Here is a 26,986-nt window from a genome sequence, read left to right as displayed (position 1 = left end):
TAACATTGTTCTTAAGTCATATAATGAAATGGGGGAGTGGTACTCTGACCCCTCTGGCTGCATGCTTGTTCCAGGTGTGACTCCACTGGCTGGATGCTTGTTCCAGGTGTGACTTCACTGGCTGCATGCTTGTTCCCGGTGTGACCTCGAATGGCTGCATGCTTGTTCCATGTGTGACCTCGAATGGCTGCATGCTTGTTCCAGGTGTGACTCCACTGGCTGCATGCTTGTTCCAGGTGTGACTCCACTGGCTGCATGCCTGTTCCAGGTGTGACTCCACTGGCTGCATGCTTGTTCTAGGTGTGACTCCACTGGCTGCATGCTTGTTTCAGGTGTGACTCCACTGGCTGCATGATTGTTCCATATGTGACCCCTCTGGCTGCATGCTTGTTCCAGGTGTGACTCCACTGGCTGGATGCTTGTTCCAGGTGTGACTTCACTGGCTGCATGCTTGTTCCATGTGTGACCTCGAATGGCTGCATCCTTGTTCCATGTGTGACCTCGAATGGCTGCATGCTTGTTCCAGGTGTGACTCCACTGGCTGCATGCTTGTTCCAGGTGTGTCTCCACTGGCTGCATGCTTGTTCCAGGTGTGACTCCAGTGGCTGCATGCTTGTTCCAGGTGTGACCTCGAATGGCTGCATGCTTGTTCCAGGTGTGACTCCACTGGCTGCATGCTTGTTCCAGGTGTGACTCCAGTGGCTGCATGCTTATTCCATGTGTGACCTCGAATGGCTGCATGCTTGTTCCAGGTGTGACTCCACTGGCTGCATGCTTGTTCCAGGTGTGTCTCCACTGGCTGCATGCTTGTTCCAGGTGTGACTCCAGTGGCTGCATGCTTGTTCCAGGTGTGACTCCACTGGCTGCATGCTTGTTCCAGGTGTGACTCCACTGGCTGCATGATTGTTCCATGTGTGACCCCTCTGGCTGCATGATTGTTCCATGTGTGACCCCTCTGGCTGCATGCTTGTTCCAGGTGTGAAACCACTAGCTGCATTCTTGTTCCATGTGTGACTTCACTGGCTGCATGCTTGTTCCCGGTGTGACCTCGAATGGCTGCATGCTTGTTCCATGTGTGACCTCGAATGGCGGCATGCTTGTTCCAGGTGTGACTCCACTGGCTGCATGCTTGTTCCAGGTGTGACTCCACTGGCTGCATGCTTGTTCCAGGTGTGACTCCACTGGCTGCATGCTTGTTCTAGGTGTGACTCCACTGGCTGCATGCTTGTTTCAGGTGTGACTCCACTGGCTGCATGATTGTTCCATATGTGACCCCTCTGGCTGCATGCTTGTTCCAGGTGTGACTCCACTGGCTGGATGCTTGTTCCAGGTGTGACACCACTGGCTGCATGCTTGTTCCATGTGTGACCCCTCTGGCTGCATGCTTGTTCCAGGTGTGACTCCACTGGCTGCATGCTTGTTCCATGTGTGACCTCGAATGGCTGCATGCTTGTTCCATGTGTGACCTCGAATGGCTGCATGCTTGTTCCAGGTGTGACTCCACTGGCTGCATGCTTGTTCCAGGTATGACTCCACTCCAGAATAGTGGGAGCAATGTTCCAGGTGTGATTCCACTGGCTGCATGCTCGTTCCAGGTGTGACTCCACTGGCTGCATGCTTGTTCCAGGTGTGACTCCAGTGGCTGCATGCTTGTTCCAGTTTTGACTCCAGTGGCTGCATGCTTGTTCCAGGTGTGACTCCACTGGTTGCATGCTTGTTCCAGGTGTGACTCCACTGGCTGCATGCTTGTTCCAGGTGTGACTCCACTGGCTGCATGATTGTTCCATGTGTGACCCCTCTGGCTGCATGCTTGTTCCAGGTGTGACTCCACTGGCTGCATGCTTGTTCCAGGTGTGACTCCACTGGCTGCATGCTTGTTCCAGGTGTGACTTCAGTGGCTGCATGCTTGTTCCAGGTTTGACTCCACTGGCTGCATGCTTGTTCCAGGTGTGACTCCACTGGCTGCAAGATTGTTCCATGTGTGACCCCGCTGGCTGCATGCTTGTTCCAGGTGTGACTCCACTGGCTGCATGCTTGTTCATGTGTGACTTCACTGGCTGCATGCTTGTTCCATGTGTGACCTTGAATGGCTGCATGCTTGTTCCAGGTGTGACTCCACTGGCTGCATGCTTGTTCCATATGTGACGCCGAATGGCTGCATGCTTGTTCCAGGTGTGACTGATAAGAGCTAATTACTCCCTGATGTAGCCAAACAAACACACAGAACAAACACACATACAGTGACTTTCTTCAGCAACTACTGTATGTGTGCAATGAAATCTTTTCATTGTGTGCTGTGCAAGAGTTCAGGTCCACTTTAACTGAGGTGGAGAGTTGGCAGCTTTCTTGTATCCCTGACTACAGGTTATCATTAAGTCTGAGGCACGCTCTTGTCTGAGATTAGAATTCTGCTTGCTTTAGAGACGCATAATATTTAATTCATGACATGCTGGTGGGTAGAGCTGTCACTGCGTGTGACTCCGGCTCCTGGCGTGATTCATCTCCGCTAGTCGCTCTGCCGCTGTGACTGATTGCGTAGCTGAGGCACAACAACAAGATCCAAGTGATTTGTTTGAGCCGTCATGTGTCGGCTGAGAGATATGGGTATTAAAGGACACCTCCGCCGCTATCCAGTGATTGGCTATGGAACCGGCCATGTAGCATGTGGGGCCTGGAAGTAAAAAAATGATCCAAGTACTACAGAGATCACATTAACTTACTGGATGCTCTGGGCTCTGCACTGCTTGCACTATTTTACTGATATATCATCGAAAAGGCATCCTTTGTAGATGCCTAGGGCCTGAGCAGGATTGGGGGCCTGGCTAATGTCCCCCCAGAACAACCCCCCCCCCCCCCCTCCTTGATATAATAAATTGTATGTGTGGCATGGATAATTAATGGAATATTAGTAGCAGAGAAAAGAGTCTCGTATTTTTATTTTCAGTTATATAGTTTTTTTCTATAACCTCATTCCCTAATATTTGCAGTTTACAAATTACACGCTGTATTATAAATGATGTAACAGAGCAGAGCTAATGACCCTTGAACTTCCTGGTAGTAAAGCCTTAAAGGATACCCGAACTGACATGTGGCATAATGAGATAGACATGTGTATGTACAGTGCCTAGCACACAAATAACTATGCTGTGTTCCTTTTTTTCTTTCTCTGCCTGAAAGAGTTAAATATCAGGTATGTAAGTGGCTGACTCAGTCCTGACTTAGGGCTGGTGCACACCAAAACCCGCTAGCAGATCCGCAAAATGCTAGCAGATTTTTAAACGCTTTTTTTTATTTTTATGAGGCGTTTTGCTAGCATTTTGCGGATTGCTGCTGCGGTTTTCAGTATAGTAGATTTCATATATTGTTACAGTAAAGCTGTTACTGAACATCTTCTGTAACAAAACCGCCTGGCAAAACCGCTCTGAAGTGCCGTTTTTCAGAGCGGTTTGAGTTTTTCCTATACTTAACATTGAGGCAGAAACGCATCCGCAATCCAAAAAATGCCTCACCCAGGCATTTTTCGTTTCTGCAAAACGCCTGCCGCTCTGGTGTGCACCACCCCATTGAGATACATTGACCAAGCAGATCCGCAGCCGCAAGCGGATCTGAAAACGCCCAAAAAGCCGCTCGGTGTGCACCAGCCCTCAGACAGGAAGTGACTTCAGTGTGACCCTCACTGATAAGACTATAAAACTCTTTCCTAGCAGAAAATGGCTTCTGAGAGCAGGAAAAAGATAAAAAGGGTCACTAGTTCATAGATTTTAGCTCTGGCATAATTCAATGAATGTGTCATTGAGCAAAAACAATAAAACAGTTAAAACATAAAAAGTAGATTTAAACATGAAATAAAACTGTGGAATATCTTAAAAAGTCATTTTTAGGAGAAGGAAGATAAGTACAATTGTTTATTTAATTTGTTTATTTTCGCCTCGGGTGTCCTAAACAAACAAACAGCAAGAGACAGGTTGAGATAAGTTCTTCAGAAAACAGCACTGTTGCCGACCCAAGTTGGGACGGAGAGCTCATAGAAGCTTTTTTGCATAGATAACAACTAAAGTTTCTTAAAGGGGAACTGAAGTAAGAGGTATACGGAGGCTGCCATATTTATTTACTTTTAATCAATACCAGTTGCCCGGCAGCCCTGCTGGTGTATTTCTCTGCAGTAGTATCTGAATAACACCAGAAACAAGCATGCAGCTAGTCTTGTCAGATCTGACTTTAAAGTCTGAAACACCTGATCTGCTGCATGCTTGTTCAGGGGCTATGGCTAATAGTATTAGAGGAAGAGGATCAGCAGGGCTGCCAGGCAACTGGTATTGCTGAAAAGGAAATAAATATGGCAGCCTCCGTATACCTCTCTTCAGTTCCCCTTTAACTCTTCCTGTACTGGAAACAATATGAGACTCCTACCTGTGCTACTAATGTTCTATTTCTTAGCTGCACTACACATACAAATCATTATATCATAAGTTTATTTTCACTTCAGATTCCCTTTAAAGCGGACCTGAACTCAGAACTTCCTCTACGCTCTAAAACATAAGCAACAGCATAACACCTTTAAAGAAAAACATTTCTTTGTTACAGCTGATACAAATCCTGTAATAATAAATCTACAGTGTGTCTACTTCCTGCTTTCATGGAAGCAGATATACTGTTAACATCCTTTGCTTTATCAATTAGCTGATCTGCCATGGCAGTCAGCTGACACATATGAGTGATTAAGTTACAGTTGTGGGTAGTCACAGATGAGGGGGAATTAGACAGGCTAAACTCTCTAAATACATACAGTGTCCACTTCTCTATGTTTTTCTTCTGTCCTGTGCAAGAGTTCAGGGCCACTTGAATCCATCTTTATACACCTGTTTATATTCCCATTACAGTCGGGTACATGAGAGGAATTCATACAATAAGAAGCAAACCCTCTCCTCCTGATTCTGCCATAATGGGGAGGTTGAAAATGGGGGAAAGAAGCTCTCCAATGCCTTATACAGCAGGAACATTCCATAGCATATCAGGGTGTTGGCTGGATATTAGTGTAATATAGTGACGGCAGGGATTGGAGAGGATTTTCCAGTCGTCTGGAATAACGTTACTGAACATCAGTGCCAGTTAGTGACTCTGCTGTCTGGTGTCCCTGATGCCGCTATGAGGAGAGCTGTGCCAAGAGGATTATGCAGTCACTGAGCACTGTGTACTGGAGCTTATTCATGCAGTTATCTAATCGGCCAATCACACGACAGCAGTGCAACCCATAACATAATGCAGATACAGGTCAAAAGCTTAAGTTACTGTTCATATCAAACCTCTGCCAGGCAACTGGTATTGCTTAAAGAGAACCTGTACTGAGTAAAAATATTTAAAATAAACACATGAGGTAACTTCAAATGAACATTGCATAGTTACTTTGCCATCAGTTCCTCTCAGAAGCTCACCATTTTCTTCTGACAATAATCCCTTCCAGTTCTCACAACATTTTGTCAGATCTGAAATATATCAGTTGCTGTCAGTTATAGCTGAGTGGACAACTGAAGTGCCCGGTAATGTCCATGATTCCCTATGGCTCAAGTGGGCGATGTTACAGTTTAACTGTGTGCTGACCAGAAAGCTGTTATGGGTAATGACCATTTTCAAAATGGAGGACGGAAAATTCCCTTGATCACAGTGGACAAACAGGTCGCGGGACAGGAGAAAGACACTGAGGAGTAGACTACATGGGAGGTAAGTATGACTTGTGTATGCTTATTTTGACTTTTAATTTTCAGTTCAGGTTTTCTTTAAGGCTGGTTTCACAGTGGGAGGTTAAAGTCCCACCTTAGGGCCCATTCACACCTGAGCGGGAATCGCACGATTCCCGCTCGCGGCAAACCGCTAGCGGTTCTGCAAGAACCGCTACACATTGTAGCCAGTGGCCGTGTTCTCACTGTTGCGGTTAGCGATAACCGCAACCGCGTTGCATGCAGCGGTTTGCCGGCGACGAGCGTTCCGCGATTTGCGATCGTGATTAGCGTGCATAGCACGCTAATCGCGATCGCTCCAAAACCGCCGCAGTGTCCAGTGATTTTTCCGCGCTAATCGCGGGAAAATCACTCCCGCAGAACGCCGGCGGTAATCGCCGGCGTTCTGCGATTGTAAGTGTGAATGGGCCCTAACAGCAGCCAGTAACGCAGCCTAACTCACAGCGCTGTAAAATCAATGTGCTATTCACAGTGCACACGATGCGTTAGGGTATAACGCTGCACATGAAATGAAAGTGCAGCATGCTGTACGTTCTACCCCTATAGAGCTGCGTTAGACTGTTTGCACATGCTCAGTGACTAGCCACATGGCTAATTAATATTCACTGCACTGTGGTGACTCGTGGTAGGACTGTAGTGTTGTCCGGATCATGAACGAATCGTTCATTTGATCCGGATCTTTTTTGTAAGTTGAATCATCCGGATCATCACAATGAAAGATTCGGTTCACAGTGGATGTCTGTCTGGAAGAAACAGGAACATACAGAATGTACAGTGCAGGGAAAGTCCTATCCTGCTAGTCATTTCACCCAGTCTGCTTCCCTAGTAAAATGATTCAAATGATTCGGTTCAAAGATCCGGATCTTTTCAATGATCCGATTCGACTGATCCGAATCCTTAAAAATATCCGGACTTCCTATCACTAACCTGGAGCTGCTGCTTTGAGAGCCGCATAACGCAGCTCAATCTGATGTCCAACTTCAACACCACCATACGTTGCGTTAGGGGCACGTTATGCGACCATAACGTCCCCTAAAATGCAACGTCTTGATGGGAAAGTAGCCTAAAAGGAAATAAATATGGCAGCCTCCATATCCCTCTCGCTACAGTTGTCCTTTAAGGTGTAACAGAGCACCAGGCAAGGTAGTAGATTTACAGAACAAAGTGAATCTGTGCCGACAGGTATAGGTAGGTGACCTACTTGAGAGAAAACAATGTCCAAAGTTCCAGGTCATGACCTGCGCTGATTTATCTATATAAGGTAGAAGATTTGGGCACCCCTGTGGTCTTTTGGGTAAGCTGAAGCAAAGAGTGGTCAAGGAAGGTGGCAGATTGGCAACTAGGCCCCAGCACCTGCCTAGGCTGCCTAGTGGAAGATTCTACTCTGTTTGGAACAATGTTACTTTAAAAGCGTTGATTTTTGCTACCACTGTGACTTTGCTACACACGGGCTGCTCTCTGTAATGGCCTCTAGCTTTACAGTAAAGGCAGTGTGTGTGCTGACGTGAGTTCGGAGGCCAGTGATAAGAGCAGGGAGGTTCTGTTTAGTCACAAGCTGGTCCAGGTGATGAAATGGTCTCTGTGATGCAGCTGGAGGGAAGATGTAGCGTGCGGATCTTAATCTTCCCCATGGCAGCTTGTTTACAAGGAGAGCTATTTATAGTGCTGACAATTGGCTCCTTGGGGTGCTCTTTCCTGACAGCCGAGTACACGTTCCCAGCGGGCTGCAGCATGCAATCCTAGCCGCTACCAGACGGCCACCTGCTCAGGGACTACAACTCCCAGCATGCTACAGCAGGAACTCGACCAATGGCATCACAGCATACTGACAAGCTTGTGTAAAGTGCAACACTAGGCACAGAACTAAACATACCACCTTATAGCCAGGATTTATGGTATCGGGGAAAAAAGGGTGCTGGCAGTTAGTGGACGAAAAGGCGCCACTATAGACTCTAATGCATTTATCACTGATACGGCGCCCAAAGGAGAAAAAAGGGTGCCTGGTAAATATAGTTTTCAACAATACATCATTAAAGTTTTTGAAATATGTTATCGTTTTAGAAACTTGCAACGGTGTAGTTTTTGTCATGTTATTTTGTTTGTACATACAGATTTTATGTTATCAAATACTTTATCATTTCCATGTGTTTAAGGGCGTTCGTACAGGAGGAGTGGTTAAGGTTAGACAACATCCTGGGGGCCTAGGCAACAGGGGGGGGGGGGGGGGTTGTTTAGGGTTAGGTACCACTGGGGCGGCGGTTAGGGTTAGGCAACAGCGGGTGGGGAGTAGTGAGGGATAGGCACCAACGGGGGGCGGGGTCAGGCACTACCAGGGAAGTGGTTAGGTTTAGAAGAGGGTTTTGTGTGAGTGTAGGGTTAGGTTAAACTGTATTGTTGAATTATGTAATGATTTTTAAATTTAATATCTTTTCGTTTTCATCCCCCCGGCTGTTTTCAAACGGTACAAATTTTGTTAATGTTTATCCTTGTTGAGATTTCGTTATCCAGCTGGGCCACTTTATCTAGCCTTTTTTTCCTGGCGCCCTATTTTCATGCACCCCGAATCCGATGTATACATCTGGTCTCCTTTAGGCTTGCAATCTTGTGCTGCCTCCCACAAGTACATATTAAAAGGTTGCCTGGAAATTTGGCCGCCCAGGAAAGCCGATATTCCAGTATCAAAGTGTAAAGAAGGATCGTAAAATATAGGTATTATATACTGATATGTTATTGTAGCTAAACCTAACCCTAGTCTCACACCCTCCCCCCTGATGCCTAACCCTAACAACCCACCAGGGATGATCAATAAGATGCAAATTGTTTTTCCGACATTATGCAAATATATGCAGCTTGAAAAGGACCAATCAATTTAGACCTGGGTTTAAAGAGGAACTGTAACGACAAAACGGCCCCTGGGGGGTACTCACCTCGGGTGGGGGAAGCCTCAGGATCCTAATGAGGCTTCCCACGCCGTCCTGCGTCCCTCGGGGGTCTCGCTGTAGCCCTCCGTACAGCCGTGACGCAATATTTACCTTCCTGGCTCCTGCGCAGGCGCTCTGATGGCTGTCGGCGTCGAAGTAGGCGGAAATATCCGATCGCCGTCGGGTCTGCTCTACTGCGCAGGCGCAAGTTTCCGGCGCCTGCGCAGTAGAGCGGACCCGACGGAGATCGGGTATTTCCGTCTATTTCCGTGCCGAAAGTCGCCACAGCGCCCCCGCTGGAGTCAGCAAAGGTAAATATTGAACTGACAGTCGGCACAGTCGCCGGCTGTTCGGAGGGCTGCAGCGAGACCCCCGTGGGACAGAGGACGGCGTGGGAAGCCTCATTAGGATCCGGAGGCTTCCCCCACCCGAGGTGAGTACCCCCCAGGGGAGGTTTTTGTTGTTACAGAGTCTCTTTAAATTGACTTGTCCATTTTCAAACTGCATACATTTGCATAAATTTGCATCAACTCTGAACAATTTACATATCTGTGATCATCCCTACTGCCTGCACAGACACCCTTCCTGACGCCTAACCCCCCCTTCCCAACGCCTTACCTGACCTAACCACCTCCCCCCCCTGCACAAACACCCTACCCCAGCTCCTCCCTGCATCCATTCTCCTGTGGTGTCTGTGTTACGTGATATACACTAGAGGCACCATGGCATGTATCTTATATGATCACTAGAGGCCTCTAGCGTTTTTCAAGTGACACAGGCGTCCCGGGAGAGAAGAGACAGTGAGGTGTGCCAGGCGTGGATGGAGAGAAGGCACGCCGATGGATAGTTGAGTGTAAGCTCTGCTGCCAACACAACACATCCGTGTCCTGTAATCTAACGCCGCTACCTCTATGCTCCCGACCGACCTGCCGCAAGTTGATCAATATCTTCTGTCAGGATCGACTGATTTGATTGATTCTGGATGGAAATTGATCAATTGGGCATCAATTGCTGCATCGATCTCTAGCATGTTCAATCACACAGGGATAAGTGAGGGAGCCGGCTGATGTTGTACTTTGTTTTCTGGTTGAACTCGATGGACATATGTCTTTTTTCAACCCAAATAATAACTATGTAACTATGTACAAGTGATGGAACCTGCCGGATATTGAGGGGAAACTTTGATCAGTGTATGGCCATCTTAAGATGCTAATAATTACAGCTTGTATGCAAATAAAATGCAGATTATGTGCAGTTTGGAGTAGGCCAATCAAAATCACCAGGAAATGGATGCGATTGGCTCTGGTTCCAAGTTGCATACAATTTGTATCCGATCTGCATGTAAGTCAGATTTATTAGCATCTTAACTAGCCTCCTCTGCTGAAGACTGGATGAAGGAGGTGATGAAATAACAAGACAAGCAGTAGTTCTGTGCTGGTAAAACGTCCACATTAGGCAGAGGCGTAGCTAGGGTTTTCAGCATCCGGGGATAGAGAGTTTTTGTGCTGCCCCCCCCCCCCCCCCCCCTCCTCCAACCTCTGGACAAAAAGGGGCGTGGCCATGCATCAAAATATGGCCGTGGTTATAGCTGGAGTCAAATGTACAAATGCTGTATATGTATAGCAATATGTGCCCCCCTTTTCCCCATTTAGATGCCAAATGTGCCCCTTCCCCCATTCAGATAGCTTGATGTGCCCCCTTTAAATAGCCAAATGTGCCCCCTAAAGTTAGCCATGTGTGCCCCCCTTTAGACAGCCAGATGTGCCCTGCTTTTTCTGCTGCTATTAATGCTTCAGCACTCCTCTGCAGAGGGAGGGAACGAAGCAGGGGACTTCAGGCAACCAGCAATTTGCCTCTCACGTGCGTGGGGGTGCAGCAACAGTGCTGAGCACCCTCACAGTGATGCGCCCGGGGACATTTGTTCCCCCTTGCCCACCCATAGCTACGCCTCTGCCATTAGGTCAGTGTCAGAGTGCAGAGTCAGATTGTTATGGATACATAATGTGTGGCTGGGAACTGTTGGGCTGGGTTGTATCATCACATCCGTAGTCTTATTGGAATTACGCAGTTACCAGCATGAAGCCGCCCGGTCAGGGGGAAGCCGGAGTCCAGATAAATGGAGAGGCTCGGAATAATAGACACAATAATAGAGGTTCCTGGATCTCGGGGCTGGTGGCAGTAATCCCCCCGCAGCTGCTGCCAGCCCCAATCTGTTCATCTCCGGTGATATCGCGCAGCGCCTGCCTGCGGATCTGTCTTTGGAAAGGTTCCCGGAATTGTCTGTTCCTGGGATTCCTGCCTGCTGGTTGGGAGAGAGCCACTAGGGGGAGCTGCTGATGACAATCATGGCTGCTGTGTAGGAGTTTATAATCATCTGTGTGCTACTGTGTCTCCTTCCGGATAAAGGTGGACATTTTAAATTTTTCCATTTCTGATGAAATCTGCTAGAAATCAATGCTGCAAGCAGCCCAATTTGCGGCCAAAATTGACTGAATACGTTGATCGTACTGGATGGAATATATCGATCAGTGGCAGGCCGGGAGCGCCAGCAGATTGGCAGCCCATAGCGTTCTACTTCATCGAACAGTGCATTTCTGTGGTTTGATAGATTATCTTAGATCTCATGCTGAATTCAGTGGAGTATCTACAGGCCAATAGGCCCCAATGCGGAATTTGGACCCAGAGCCCTCTTCCCTACCTTAAAGCGGACCCAAACATTTTTTTAATTACAAATATTTAGTTGCACCACGCTGACACATACAAAGATAAATACACACTCCTTCAAGCCTATGAGCATTTCAGTGCATGCTTTTCACCCTTCTCTTTTCATAACTAGGGTTATACAGGGGGCAGCCATTAGCAATTCCTCCTTTGCCAGACACCTCCTACTCCACCAGTTTGCCGGACTCTGTCCCGGCAATATGAAAGGAAGGGCGGGGTTCCTCCAATAAATGTAAAATATTTTATATTTGTCATCATGCAGCTGAAAAAAGGCTGCTATTTATTATAATTTAGAAAATAGATTTTATTTCTGAAATCTTGTATTTTTAATTTGGGTCCACTTTAAGGTATAGGTGCCTCCAGTATAGTTATCCAGGTATTCGTGCCCAGAGTATAGGTATCCAGATATAGGTGGTCCCAGTATAGGTAGCCAGCTATAGGTGCCACCAGTATAGGTAGCCAGGTATAGGTGCCCTCAGTATAGGTAGCCAGGTATAGGTGTCCCTGGTATAGGTAGCCAGATATAGGTGCCCCCAGGATAGGTAGCCAGGTATAGGTGCCCCCAGTATAGGTAGCCAGGTATAGGTGCCCCTGGGATAAGTAGCCAGGTATAGGTGCCCCCAGTATAGGAAGCCAGGTATAGGTGCCCCGAGTATAGGTATCCAGGTATAGGTGATCCCAGTATAGGTAGCCAGCTATAGGTGCCACCAGTATAGGTAGCCAGCTATAGGTGCCACCAGTATACGTAGCCAGGTATAGGTGCCCCCAGTATAGGAAGCCAGGTATAGATGCCCCGAGTATAGGTATCCAGGTATAGGTGATCCCAGTATAGGTAGCCAGCTATAGGTGCCACCAGTATAGGTAGCCAGCTATAGGTGCCACCAGTATACGTAGCCAGGTATAGGTGCCCCCAGTATAGGAAGCCAGGTATAGATGCCCCGAGTATAGGTATCCAGGTATAGGTGATCCCAGTATAGGTAGTCAGGTATAGCTGCCCCTGGGATAGGTAGCCAGGTATAGGTGCCTCCAAGTATAGGTAGCCAGATATAGGTGCCCCTGGTATATCTAGCCAAGTATAGGTGCCTGCATTATAGGTAGCCAGGTATAGGTGGCCACAGTATAGATAGCCTGGTATAGGTAGCCAGGCGGGGGGTGCTGCGGCAGGAACATGCAGAGTGGGTAATCACAGATACTCACATTGCTGGGATCTCCAACGTCGCATGTTCTACTTAGTTCCTGGTTCTGGGTTCCATGTCATTGTAACAGGGGCCCCTGGGGGGAACGCAGGAACAGGAGATAAGCAGTACATGTGGCGCTGGATCCTGGCAATGTGAGTATCTGTGATTAGCTGCTCCATCTGTCCGCCGCTTCCCCCCTCCCCCATGCAACATGAGTGGGGGACAAACAGGCCCTGGGCCCGGTTCCAGCAGCAGCCAATGCGACCGTGGCCCTTATGCCACTGCTATGCCTTGTGTGTGTGATCAGATGTGATCTGACAGGGATCTATGTGATGGTCGAATCTGCAGGCCATCTATAAGTGTATGGCCAGTTGGCCACCTTTTATATTAATTTTTGATTCAAAAGATGTGTAAGGGCTTATTTTCTGCAGCTCAGCCAAGATGGACAGCAGCAACTCTGGGCAGAACATCAGCCTCCTTTGGCTTCCTCGCTTAAGGGAACCTAAACTGAGAAGGTTATGGATGTTTCCTTTTAAAATAATGCTGGTTGCCTGACTCTCATGCTGATCCTGTGTCTCTAATACGTTTAGCCACAGCCCCTGAACAAGCATGTAGATCAGGTGCTCTGACTGAAGCTAGACTGGATTAGCTGCATGCTTGTTTCAGGTGTGTGATTCAGCCACTACTGCAGCCAAAGAGATCAGCAGCACTGCCAAGTAACTGGTATTGTTTAAAAGGAAACATCCATATCCCTCTCAGTTTAGGTTCCCTTTAGCTCTGTTTCCCAGTCTGAGCAGCGATGGCAGCAGGATTGGGAGGGGCAGAGTAGGCGTTAGCGGGGAGATAGTCTGCCTCGCACAGAGAGCAGCCTAACTCCATAGAGGAAGTTTCTGAAAACCAGTAAACAATTCTTCACATGTGGATACAATCCTCACAGCCGTATCCATGGCTACCACATCCCAAGCAGAGGTATATTAATGACATGGAAGGTATCTGGTACATTTTGTCCCCAACAATTAGACCAGGCTAGGGGGAGAAATCTTGTTGTGTTTGTCTGTGGCCTCTCTGTCTAATGAAGCTACACAGTGGTCATGTGATAAGAGGGACAGATGCTGTTGTGGAGGTTTGGCAGGAAGATTGCGCAATTGGCGAGCCAGCCAGGAACACACATAACAGCAGGCAGACATCACTCCAGCCTCAGCCTGTATGAGATCTGTCCCTGATAATACAAATGTAATTACATCTGTCGCTCATTGGGACAAACTCCATCCAGACAAGGTCGGTTCTCTCTTGAAGCAAAATGAAACATTTGCATCAGGCGCAGAGATTACAGGAGCAGCATATTTGTACTGTGTTTACACTAACAGCATGCAGTCAGAGTAGGAGGAAAAGCGAGAGGAGAGCGAGGGGAAGAGGTCATCATTGGGGAAAAGCAGCTTGTTGTGCTGTGTGAGGAGTCAGACAGTGAGCGAGGAGGGGGGAGGCAGAAGAGCGGCATTGGGGAAAAGCAGCTTGTTGTGCTGTGTGAGGAGTCTGACAGTGAATGAAGAGGTGGTAGGCAGGAGAGCAGCAGTGTTTTATTTGACTTGCACAGCAAGCACCAGATCAATCGCTCTCTGATCGAATCTGATTACAGCGGGATCTATTGCCTGTCCACACACACATTTTGGGGCTACATTTGTTATGGCTGTTAAGATCATTATCGCCACACTTGTTGGACCCCAAGGCCATGAAGGGCACCAAGGGAAGGGGTGAGAACATTGGGGAGGTCCCGTTAAAGTTTCCCAGGGGGGCCCCAGGAATTGTGGTTACACCAGTGGTGAAGATGCTTGCTTTAAGGCATCTGTAGAAATTAACCAGCAGCTTCTGTGGAAGGTTAGCGCTCCTTAGCTTTCTCAAAAAGTAGAGTCACGTTGTTGTGCTTTGCCAATTACAGCTAAAGCGTTGTCAGCCCAGGACAGATAAAGGCCCGGTTCACACTGGCAATTTAGTGGTAAATGGATTTGTGAAAGCTGATCTGATTACCGGTCGATCAGATCCGTTTTCACTCCATTGCCATTCAATTGCTTAAGTTTTGTTTCCCCACATCCTAGACCCCCACCCCCAAAGTGGATTTTACTCCTTAGAATGGTCCGTTTCTTCACTAGAACGGATCCGTTCAAACGGATGATGTGAACGGATCCATAGGTTAACCATTCGCATCCGTTCCAATCCATTCCCTTCCGATCCGATGCCATGATTCGAGAAATGCTTATTCATTAAAGACACTTCGATTGGCTCAGAGAACACATGTTCCCCTTCACCAATTGCCGCCATATAAATCTTGCCGCTAACAAGCGGCGGGAGCACGCGCACCTGCCGCAACAACACTGGACGCGTATACATGTACGGATTGATTTACTGCAGCTGAAACTGGACATGAATACTTAACAGGTTAAATAGTACTTAACAGGTTAAGATAGACTTAACAGGTTAAATAGTTTAACAGGTTAAATAGTACTAGTTAGAAAGATGCCCAAAATTCGGAATTGTTCATATTTATCATAAAACTGCCATAAACTCAGTTTTGTGCTGCACAAGTCTTCATAATTTGTCATTACAAAATATCCGGGGAAAAAGGTAACAGGGAAACAGTACTTTACAAACGTGGTCCAAAGGACATCCCTGTTTAGTACTTAATAATAAAATTATACTTTATTTACAGTAAAATGAATTGTCAAATCTGTCTTGAATTTGTCATACAGCAGATGCAAAATCTACTACACATGTTCGGGTCCTTGCTGGTCCCCCACCTCCATTGAGTGTCAACAAGCAGGGATCAACTATGTGTCAACTATCTCACACATGTGTAGGGATGAACGAATCTAAGACAGCTGTCCAGGCAGCAGGGCTGGGCCGAGGCGTAGGCTGGAGAGGCTCCAGCCTCAGGGCGCAGTGTAGGAGGGGTCGCAGAAGTCATTCAGCTGTCATTCCTAATTGTGTTTGAAGCAGAAAGAAATAAGAAAAGGGGATACATGGCAGTGACTGCAAGCCAGATAACTACATATTAAGGTGTTGGGCAGGTTGTGGGCCCTGTGGCGCCTCTTAGTCTAATAGCAATCAGTGTGTGACGGCTGGGGTGGGAGGGATGGAGGGGCGCACTTTGGTGTCTCAGCCTTGGGTGCTAAAGGACCTTGTCCCGGCTCTGCCAGGCAGGTGAACAAAAAGTGACATAACACAAGGTTAGCCAGATATACATTGCTCTCTAGTGCTCCTAGTCATTAAGATTCAGTATGAGGCCCGGATTTACCTCACAGGAGCCTATAGGCACAGATGTCCTGGCACTCTAGACTTCGCCCCAAAATGGACCTATGGTACAAACCCCTGCTGAACTGCACCGCATGTGTGCTGGCTGGCCCAGCTGTCACTTCTCCCTTACTTCCCTTGCCCGTCATAGCTAAAGGTGTCCCCTAGCATTAGGTAGCCAGAGAGGTACTCTCAGTATTAAGTAGCTAGATGTACCCCCAATTATTATGTAGCTAGAAGAACCTCAGTATTCAGTAGCTAGAGGTGCCTCTCTCTGAAGGGAGATCTGGTCAGTGGAATGCTGAGAGCCAGGTGAGTAACCTCTCATTTACACTCTGCTTAGGACTCTGCATAGGGCAGGAGGTAGGGAGGCACCTGGGGAGGGGCGTGAGCAGCCTTTCCATCACCAGGCGCCTGTAGGCATGTGCTTACAGTGCCTTATGGTGAATCCAGCCCTGTTCAGTATAGAGCGGCCCAGATAATGCTGCTAACACTAAACTGTGAGAAACATAAAGTGCTCTATTCACAAAGCCGATAACCCGCTCTCTCCATGCTGTCTTTGTGCGGTACATTTGACAGGCAGCCAATAGGAAGAGCCACACAGCCCTGCTTCTCACTCTGATTTGATGGATGGTGTATTGGGTGGGTCTTTCACTGTATCAGAGCAGACGAAGGTGACATTTTGAGGGCTTTTCTGCATCCCTTTAGATGTGCATATTTGTATTGTAGCACACAGAAGAGCTCCCCCTGGTGGCTGCAGCACATCTAAAGGGATGACAGGATACACTGCACAGAAAACCTCCGAGTCATACACACAGCTCTGCCTGCTGCCTTGCTAGATGGCTGGTAAGTGACACTAAGGCCTTGTTCACATTACAAATCGCCAGCGCTATTGGTGATTTGGTAAGCGCTTTTCAAAACGCTTTTCCCTGCGCCTTTCGTTTAGAAAAGCGCTTTTGCTCAGCAATTAATTTTTTCACTACCTGACATCAGTCAGGAAGTGAACTCTTTGACCTGGAAATTAATAAATACAATGTATGTATTCATTAAAGCGCCCGGGAAATCACAATTCAAATCGCTTTTTCAAGTGCATTGCGATTTTCCTATACTTTCTATTGAAAACAAACGCTTAAAGGATACCACAACTGACATGTGGCATAATGAGATAGACATGGGTATGTACAGTACCTAGCACACAAATAACTATGCTGTGTTCCTTTTTTTCTTTCTCTGCCTGAAAGAGGTAAATATCAGGTATGTAAGTGGCTGACTCAGTCCTGACTCAGACAGGAAGTGACTACAGTGTGACCCTCACTGATAAGAATTTCCCCCTTTTTTATCTCTTTCTTGCTCTCAGAAGCCATTTTCTTCTAGGAAAGTATTTTATAGTTGGAATTTCTTATCAGTGAGGGTCACACTGTAGTCACTTCCTGTCTGAGTCAGGACTGAGTCAGCCACTTACATACCTGATATTTACCTCTTTCAGGCAGAGAAAGAAAAAAAAGGAACACAGCATAGTTATTTGTGTGCTGGGCACTGTACATACCCATGTCTATCTCATTATGCCACATGTCAGTTGTGGTATCCTTTAAAAAATGGTGCAGGAGCCTCGTTTGTGACTCAATAGAAAGCGGATCGCTTATGTGAGAACACTCACATAAGCGACCATTGCACTAGCGGTTTTAAGACTATTTTCAAAATCGCCCGCGCTTAAAAAAAGAGCGAAATCACTCTTTGTGTGAACAAGCCCTTACTGAGCAGGGCTTAGTGAACTGAGGCATGTTTGTTCGGTAAATTACTGAACTTCTGCCCCATGCGGAAAAACTTTAGTAAATTTGGAAAAAAAAGTGTAAAATACCGAATTAGGTATTTTACCGAGCTGCCCTTAGTGAATAGAGCCAAAAGGGTGCAAATATTTACAGTGAAACAAACTTTGTCATGGTTCATCCCAAAGGGCTAAGTGAGGAAGTGAGAACAGTGTACAGTGCACAACAATCCTATACAATAAAATGCAAGTGTCCCTGCGTCATCAACTGAATGGTTGTGAGTCCCTGGCTTTTTTGTACTGAGCATGTGCACAGCCAGGGCAGTCAGGACAAAGGGTCAAATCTGACAGTTTGCTGTGTGTGGTTCACAAAGGTTCTCATGGCATTGTGGGAAATAACAGCTTTTTCCAACTGCCAAGCAAGCAGCTCCCTGTGTGCATATACTTCAGACAGTGGTGGGGAACGAGCAAGCGGGACGCTAATGTGCGCGCCTGTTTTTTAATGGGCGGGCCTTTTTACTAGTAGACAATGTCTCTTGCTGCCTGGTCACATTGGGCTCGGCGTAAAGGGTGCTTCTCTTTACTCACTTCAGATCGCGCTGATGCTTTTATATCCTTGATTTGGATGTTTTCTGTGATGTGTCTCTGAGGAAGCGGCTTATGTTCATGAAACACGTGTCAGTTTTTTTATGTGAAATAAAGGTCTGATGTCATACCTACACTTATCACCTGCTATTTGAAAAAAAATAATAAAGAATTAAAGAGAACTTTGGTTAAAAAAAAACCCTGCTCATTTGTTTGCATTAAATTGTGATATCATTATAGGGGTGGAGCCACACTACTTTTTTATCTTGTCAATGTAGACAATGTTTAGAGCAAACCCCCACCAAAATTCCCACAGTGTCAGCCCCCCTGTCAGAGCTGTGACAAAGCCCTTCGGGGTGAAACATGTCGAAGTTTGTGTCACTGTAAATATTCACACGCACCCTTTATGCACAGAACAGGCCAATCCATTGGCTGTCAGCAAACATTGTTTTTTTTGTTAGAAACCCCGTGTAAGGGCTGTGTTTTTCCAATTTTTCTTACAATACATAGACAACTACCACAACAAAACATTTGTAAAGCGATTTTCTTCTGTAGGATCCAAAAGCTCATAAGCTTAGATCAGTAGAGAGTGATGTATTACTGGGAGGAAAATAATGTTATCATTAGGGACGATCAATGGTATGCAATTTTATTCTGAGTTTATGCAAATTTTTATGCAAATATATGCAGCTTGAAAATGGACCAATCAATTTAAACCTGGGTTTAAATTGATTAGTCTGGCATTCATGATGCAAATACATGCAGCTTGAAAATGGACCACTCAATTTAAACTTGAAAATGGACCAAACAGGTGTTTTTTCAGCTTGAAGCTGTCTTGATTGGGTGTGGCAAGATGTTCCAAAGCACGGGGGTAGGATGACAGAAGGCACTGTTAAAGGTTTTTAGCTGGACTCGGGAGGTGGTCACGTTATTGGATTCTGTTGATCTGAGATTGTGGGAGGTATGAAGCAATTGCAATGAATCCTTCAGGTATCCGGGGATGAACTGAATGCTCTGGATCTTTCTCAGAATAAGTGGAATTTCCTGTTAATGAAGTAAATGATGCGGAGAGCTGTATTTCCTGACCTGTTATTGTTGGCTTGCAGGAGTGCATTGTGGACGAAGACTGCGATCCCAGCAGTTACTGCTACCTCTCCGACTTCATCTACAGCTGTCAGCCCTGCAGGCAGGACACGGTATGTATCGAACGTCGCCTGTCTCGCCTATTACCATAACTCCAAATTTTTTGGAATAAAGAGAGACAACCTTAAAAGGAACCCGAGGTGTGAGACCTATGGAAGCTGCCATATTTATTTCCTTTTAAACAAAACCAGTTGCCTGCCAGCCCTGCTGGTCTATTTAGCTGCAGTACTGTCTGAATCACACCAGAAACAAGCATGCAGCTAATCTTGTCAGATCTGACAATAATGTCAGAAACATCTGATCTGCTGCATGCTTGTTCAGGGGCTATGGCTGAAAGTAGTAGAGGCAGAGGATCAGCAGGACTGCCAGGCAACTGGTATTGTTTAAAAGGAAATAAATATGGCAGCTTCCATATCCCTCTCACTACAGTTGTCCTATAAGCAATACCACTTGCCTGGCAGCCCTGATCTTTCTGGTCAGTAGGGTCTGAATCACACACCTGAAACCAGCATGCAGCTAATCTTGTCGGATTTGTCATAGACATCTGATCAGCATATGCTTGTTCAGGGTCTATGGGCTGGCTACAAGTATTAGAGGCAGAGGATCAGCAGGACAGCCAGACAATGTTCATTATTTAAAAGGAAATAAACATGTTAGCCTCCATATCCCTCTCACCTCGGGGTCACTTTAAGGTTAAATTCACAATGGGGAGCTGTGTAAAGACAGGAACGCACGTTAGGCAGCATGGCATATTACACACGTTGTGTCACATACAATGAAGCAGTCAATGAAAGGTACTGCATTGTGTTAGCTATGCGATTATATTGTGCGACGCATTGCAACGTACCACAGGGAATGTAGCATAAGACAATTTCCCGATGCAACTCTTATGCCTCCACCTCATCCCCCCCCCCAATCACGCCTTTGCCTCTGCCACACCCCCTAATCACACCTCCTCTACACCCCTAATTACACCTCCACCACACCCCCAATCACGCCTCCACCACAGCCTCTAATCACCCCTCCACCACAGCCCCTAATCACACCTCAAAGCACACTCCCTAATCCCGCCTCCATCACACCCCCTAGTCATGCCTCCACCACACCCCCTAATCACGTCTCCACCACACCCCCTAATCACACCTCCACCACACCCCCTAATCACACCTCCACCACACTCCCTAATCACACCTCCACCACACCCCCTTATCACACCTCCATCACACCCCCTAGTCACGCCTCCACCACACCCTCATTCACACCTCCACCACACTCCCTAATCACACTTCCACCACACCCCCTAATCACACCTCCACCACACCCCCTAATCACACTTCCACCACAGCCCCTAATCACACTTCCACCACAGCCCCTAATCACACTTCCACCACACTCCCTAATCATGCCTCCGTCACACCCCCTAATCACGCCTCCGCCACACCCCCTAATCACACCTCCACCACACCCCCTAATCACACCTCCACCACACCCCCTAATCACGCTTCCACCACACCCCCTAATCACACTTCCACCACAGCCCTTAATCACACTTCCACCACACTCCCTAATCACACTTCCACCACACTCCCTAATCACACTTTCACCACACTCCCTAATCACGCCTCCATCACACCCCCTAGTCACACCTCCACCACACCCCCTAATCACGTCTCCACCACACCCTCTAATCACACCTCCACCACACCCCCTAATCACACCTCTACCACACTCCCTAATCACACCTCCACCACACTCCCTAATCACACTTCCACCACACTTCCTAATCACACCTCTGTCACACCCCCTAGTCACGCCTCCGTCACACCTCTAATCACGCCTCCACCACACCCCCTAATCACGCCTCGACCACACCCCCTAATCACACCTCCACCACACCCCCTAATCACGCTTCCACCACACTCCCTAATCACACTTCCACCACACCCCCTAATCACACCTCCACCACACCCCCTAATCACACCTCCACCACACCCCCTAATCACACTTCCACCACACTCCCTAATCACACTTCCACCACACTCCCTAATCACGCCTCCATCACACCCCCTAGTCACGCCTCCACCACACCCCCTAATCACGTCTCCACCACACCCTCTAATCACACCTCCACCACACCCCCTAATCACACCTTCACCGCACTCCCTAATCACACTTCCACCACACTCCCTAATCACACTTCCACCACAATCCCTAATCACGCCTCCATCACACCCCCTAGTCACGCCTCCACCACACCCCCTAATCACGCCTTCATCACACCCCCTAGTCACGCCTCCACCACACCCCCTAATCACGCCTCCACCACACCCCCTAATCACACCTCCACCACACCCCCCTAATCACGCCTCCATCACACCCCCTAGTCACTCCTCCACCACACCCTATTTCACACCTCCACCACACTCCCTAATCACGCCTCTACCACTCCCCCTAATCACGCCTCCACCACACTCCCTAATCATGCCTCCATCACACCCCCTAATCATGCCTCCACCACACCCTCATTCACACCTCCACCACACCCCCTAATCACGCCTCCATCACACCCCCTAGTCACTCCTCCACCACACCCTATTTCACACCTCCACCACACTCCCTAATCACGCCTCTACCACACCCCCTAATCACGCCTCCACCACACTCCCTAATCATGCCTCCATCACACCCCCTAATCACGCCTCCACCACACCCTCATTCACACCTCCACCACACCCCCTAATCACACCTCCACCACACCCCCTAATCACGCCTCCATCACACCCCCTAGTCACTCCTCCACCACACCCTATTTCACACCTCCACCACACTCCCTAATCACGCCTCTACCACACCCACTAGTCACGCCTCCACCACACTCCATATTCACACATCCATCACACACCCTAGTCACGCCTCCACCACACTCCCTAATCAAACCTCCACCACACCCTAATCACTCCTCCATCACACCCCCTAGTCACGCCTCCACCACACCCTATTTTACACCTCCACCACACTCCCTAATCACGCCTCTACCACACACCCTAATCACGCCTCCACCACACTCCCTAATCACGCCTCCATCACACCCCCTAGTCACGCCTCCACCACACCCTCATTCACACCTCCACCACACCCTCATTCACACCTCCACCACACTCCCTAATTACGCTTCTACCACACCCCCTAATCACGCCTCCATCACACCCCCTAGTCACGCCTCCGCCACACTCCATAATCACACCTCCATCACACCCCCTAGTCACGCCTCCATCACACCCCCTAGTCACGCCTCCACCACACTCCCTAATCATGCCTCCACCACACTCCCTAATCATGCCTCCACCACACCCCCTAATCACACCTCCACCACACTCCCTAATCACGCCTCCATCACACCTCCTAGTCACGCCTCCATCACACCCCCTAGTCACACCTCCACCACACCCTCTAATCATGTCTCCATCTCACCCCCTAGGCATTCCTCCTCTACAGCCCCTAATCGCCCCTCCATCACAGCCCCTAATCACACCTCCACCACACCCCCTAATCACAAATCCACCACACCCTCTAATCATGTCTCCATCTCACCCCCTAGTCACACCTCTTCTACAGCCCCTAATCACCCCTCCACCACAGCCCCTAATCACACCTCCACCACAGCCCCTAATCACACCTCCACCACACCCCCTAATCACAAATCCACCACACCCTCTAGTCATGTCTCCATCTCACCCCCTAGTCACAACTCCACCACACCCCCTAATCACCACTCCACTACACTCCCTAATCACGCCTCCACCACACCCCCTATTCATGCCTCAACCCCACCCCCTAATCACACCTCCACTACACCCCCTAGTCACGCCCCTGCCACCACCCTAGTCATGCCTCCACCACACACCCTAGTCACACCTCCACCACACCCCCTAATCACACCTCCACTACACCCCCTAGCCACGCCTCCAGCCCTCCACCACACCCCCAATCACACCTCCACCACACCCCCTAATCACGCTTCCACCACACTCCCTAATCACACTTCCATCACACCCCCTAATCACACCTCCACCACACCCCCTAATCACACCTCCACCACACCCCCTAATCACACCTCCACTACACCCCCTAATCACACTTCCACCACACTCCCTAATCACACTTCCACCACACTCCCTAATCACGCCTCCATCACACCCCCTAGTCACGCCTCCACCACACCCCCTAATCACGTCTCCACCACACCCTCTAATCACACCTCCACCACACCCCCTAATCACACCTTCACCGCACTCCCTAATCACACTTCCACCACACTCCCTAATCACACTTCCACCACACTCCCTAATCACGTCTCCATCACACCCCCTGGTCACGCCTCCACCACACCCCCTAATCACGCCTTCATCACACCCCCTAGTCACGCCTCCACCACACCTCCTAATCACACCTCCACCACACCCCCCTAATCACGACTCCATCACACCCCCTAGTCACTCCTCCACCACACCCTATTTCACACCTCCACCACACTCCCTAATCACGCCTCTACCACTCCCCCTAATCACGCCTCCACCACACTCCCTAATCATGCCTCCATCACACCCCCTAATCACGCCTCCACCACACCCTCATTCACACCTCCACCACACCCCCTAATCACGCCTCCATCACACCCCCTAGTCACTCCTCCACCACACCCTATTTCACACCTCCACCACACTCCCTAATCACGCCTCTACCACACCCCCTAGTCACGCCTCCACCACACTCCATAATCACACATCCATCACACACCCTAGTCACGCCTCCACCACACTCCCTAATCAAACCTCCACCACACTTTAATCACTCCTCCATCACACCCCCTAGTCACGCCTCCACCACACCCTATTTTACACCTCCACCACACTCCCTAATCACGCCTCCACCACACCCCCTAATCACGCCTCCACCACACTCCCTAATCACGCCTCCATCACACCCCCTAGTCACGCCTCCACCACACCCTCATTCACACCTCCACCACACCCTCATTCACACCTCCACCACACTCCCTAATTACGCTTCTACCACACCCCCTAATCACGCCTCCATCACACCCCCTAGTCACGCCTCCGCCACACTCCATAATCACACCTTCATCACACCCCCTAGTCACGCCTCCACCACACTCCCTAATCATGCCTCCACCACACCCCCTAATCACACCTCCACCACACTCCCTAATCACGCCTCCATCACACCTCCTAGTCACGCCTCCATCACACACCCTAGTCACACCTCCACCACACCCTCTAATCATGTCTCCATCTCACCCCCTAGGCATTCCTCCTCTACAGCCCCTAATCGCCCCTCCATCACAGCCCCTAATCACACCTCCACCACACCCCCTAATCACAAATCCACCACACCCTCTAATCATGTCTCCATCTCACCCCCTAGTCACACCTCCACCACACCCCCTAATCACACCTCCACTACACTCCCTAATCACGCCTCCACCACACCCCCTATTCATGCCTCAACCCCACCCCCTAATCACACCTCCACTACACCCCCTAGTCACGCCCCTGCCACCACCCTAGTCATGCCTCCACCACACACCCTAGTCACACCTCCACCACACCCCCTAATCACACATCCACTACACCCCCTAGTCACGCCTCCAGCCCTCCACCACACCCCCAATCACACCTCCACTACAACCCCTAGTCAAGCCCCTGCCACCACCCTAATCATGCATATCACAAGAATTCATAAGCCAAGAACATAGTTTTATCATTAAAAACCACACTGGGCTTTTCCACAATTACAAGCACCTGCCATACTGGGTAAATTTCATAGCGGTGCTAAGTACATTATTAATACTTCACACAAATAGAGTTCACTGTCGGTAGATATCCATACCCACACATAACTGTTTATCACTTGAAAACGATCATGAATGATGGGACATTCATGTGTCACTGTCAACACTGATTTATGTGTATGGAAATACAACGAAAGAGGAATCTACCTCCAAGCCTGCCAGTGACTGACAGAGCAGCCTCAGTGACTGCCAGCCTAATGTCAGCGTTCAGATGGTGTGCGGCGGCTCTGTAGAAAGAAACATTTAAATTATCTATATATTTGCTATATCTATATAGATAAATTACAATGCAACGCACCAAAAAAGTTGCAACTTAACGCTGCGTTGCTGTCGCATACAGTAAAGCATACAGGCAATGAAAAGTATGCTTTCCTGTATCTGTAAACGTCTGCAGCAGTGCATCACAATAAACGCAACATTTACAACGTGACTTTAATGTCGCACTGTGAACGTCGCATAGGGTTAACATTGCCGTGTGGTAACCTGCGTTATGCGACTTTAACGCAAGACAATAATGTCCCACTGTGATTCTAGGCTTAGTCAAGGAACTGCAGAATCTGGCAGCACCGGCAAAAGCTGCACCAGTAATTCTGTACTTGGCAGTGTTTCTAATAGAGGGTGTCAGCTTCCTTTCATTTAGCAGCTTCAATAGAGTTATCTCGTTTGAGATAAGTGCCCTGGTTTTGACCTCAGTAGGCAGAACTATTTGTGCTGCGAATTCTTGGAATGCTTTGATCTCTCTCTGCATAAGAAAATATACAAAATGAAAGCAGAAGTCCTCTATTATTACATTATACATCTCACACTGCCCCCTAGTGACAAGTGGCCATAAATAGACATTACAGCAGTACTAATGATTAGCAGGGAAATGTAATGAATAAAGAAATAAAAACAATGTGCTAAAATAAATTGTCATGTAGCATTTGCAAGCCTCTAAATTATTATTATTATTATTATTTATTGTATTTATAAAGCGCCAACATATTACTCAGCGCTTATTAAATAAATTGGATGCTCTATACACTCCTGGTGGTTCAGGGTCTTCATAACTTGGTGCTCCATAGCACTGCATTCCCCCAAACCTCACCACACACACAGGAATAAGAGCAGATATCTGACCGGTAAAATATGCTTTTTTTTTTTTCTTAAAGTGGACCTTAGTGAAAATACACTGGGAGGGCGGGCTTCATACTAATATACAGCAATGTATAGAGGAAGTATTTCTGATGCTGAAACCAGGAAGATTACAGTAAAAGTGGGTATCCTGAATACTTTACTGCATTCTACTATGTGTCACTACAGGTCCTCTTTTATTGTGTCTTGCAGTGCACGAGAGACGGGGAGTGCTGCGGCGCACAGATGTGTGTCTGGGGTCAGTGCAAAGAGTCCCAGAAGGGTGAAAGCGGCACCACCTGCGAGAGCCAGCAAGACTGCGCATCCGGCCTCTGCTGTGCAGTTCACGAAAGTACGCAAGTAGTGGGGGAGGGGAAGCAGTAAAAAAGGGCGCATATGGCTAGTGGACAAAAAGGGCGCCGCCATAGACTGCAATGCAAAATATTGGCTATTGGGCGCCCGACAGTAAAATTGGGGGCCCGAGAAATATCGGTTGCAGGGATCGTGTTAACAAAAGTTTTCATTTACAGAGTAAGGTTTTTTTACAAATATCATTTACAAGTTCGTTTTAACTTTGTGGTTTACTTATTTTTTCGTTTTTAAATTTCGCTTATAGGAGCTTTTACTTATTTTTCCCTTTTTTAAATTTCGCTTCCAGGGCTGTAACA

At 48.1% G+C, this 26,986-nt stretch overlaps 1 protein-coding gene across 1 annotated transcript in view; it reads left to right on the top strand.

The window, feature by feature from the left end:
* The window catches only part of DKK3 (dickkopf WNT signaling pathway inhibitor 3), a 106,776-nt gene that overhangs the window by 63,112 nt on the left and 16,678 nt on the right, over positions 1-26,986 (top strand). The window contains exons 5-6 of the mRNA XM_068261692.1: positions 19,297-19,386; positions 26,532-26,670. Of these exons, the coding sequence (XP_068117793.1) occupies positions 19,297-19,386; positions 26,532-26,670 (229 nt within the window). The remainder of the gene's footprint in view (positions 1-19,296; positions 19,387-26,531; positions 26,671-26,986) is intronic.

Source organism: Hyperolius riggenbachi, chromosome 11 (assembly GCF_040937935.1).
Source record: "Hyperolius riggenbachi isolate aHypRig1 chromosome 11, aHypRig1.pri, whole genome shotgun sequence".
Taxonomy (NCBI): domain Eukaryota; kingdom Metazoa; phylum Chordata; class Amphibia; order Anura; family Hyperoliidae; genus Hyperolius; species Hyperolius riggenbachi.
This window is presented reverse-complemented; position numbering and strand designations above follow the sequence as displayed.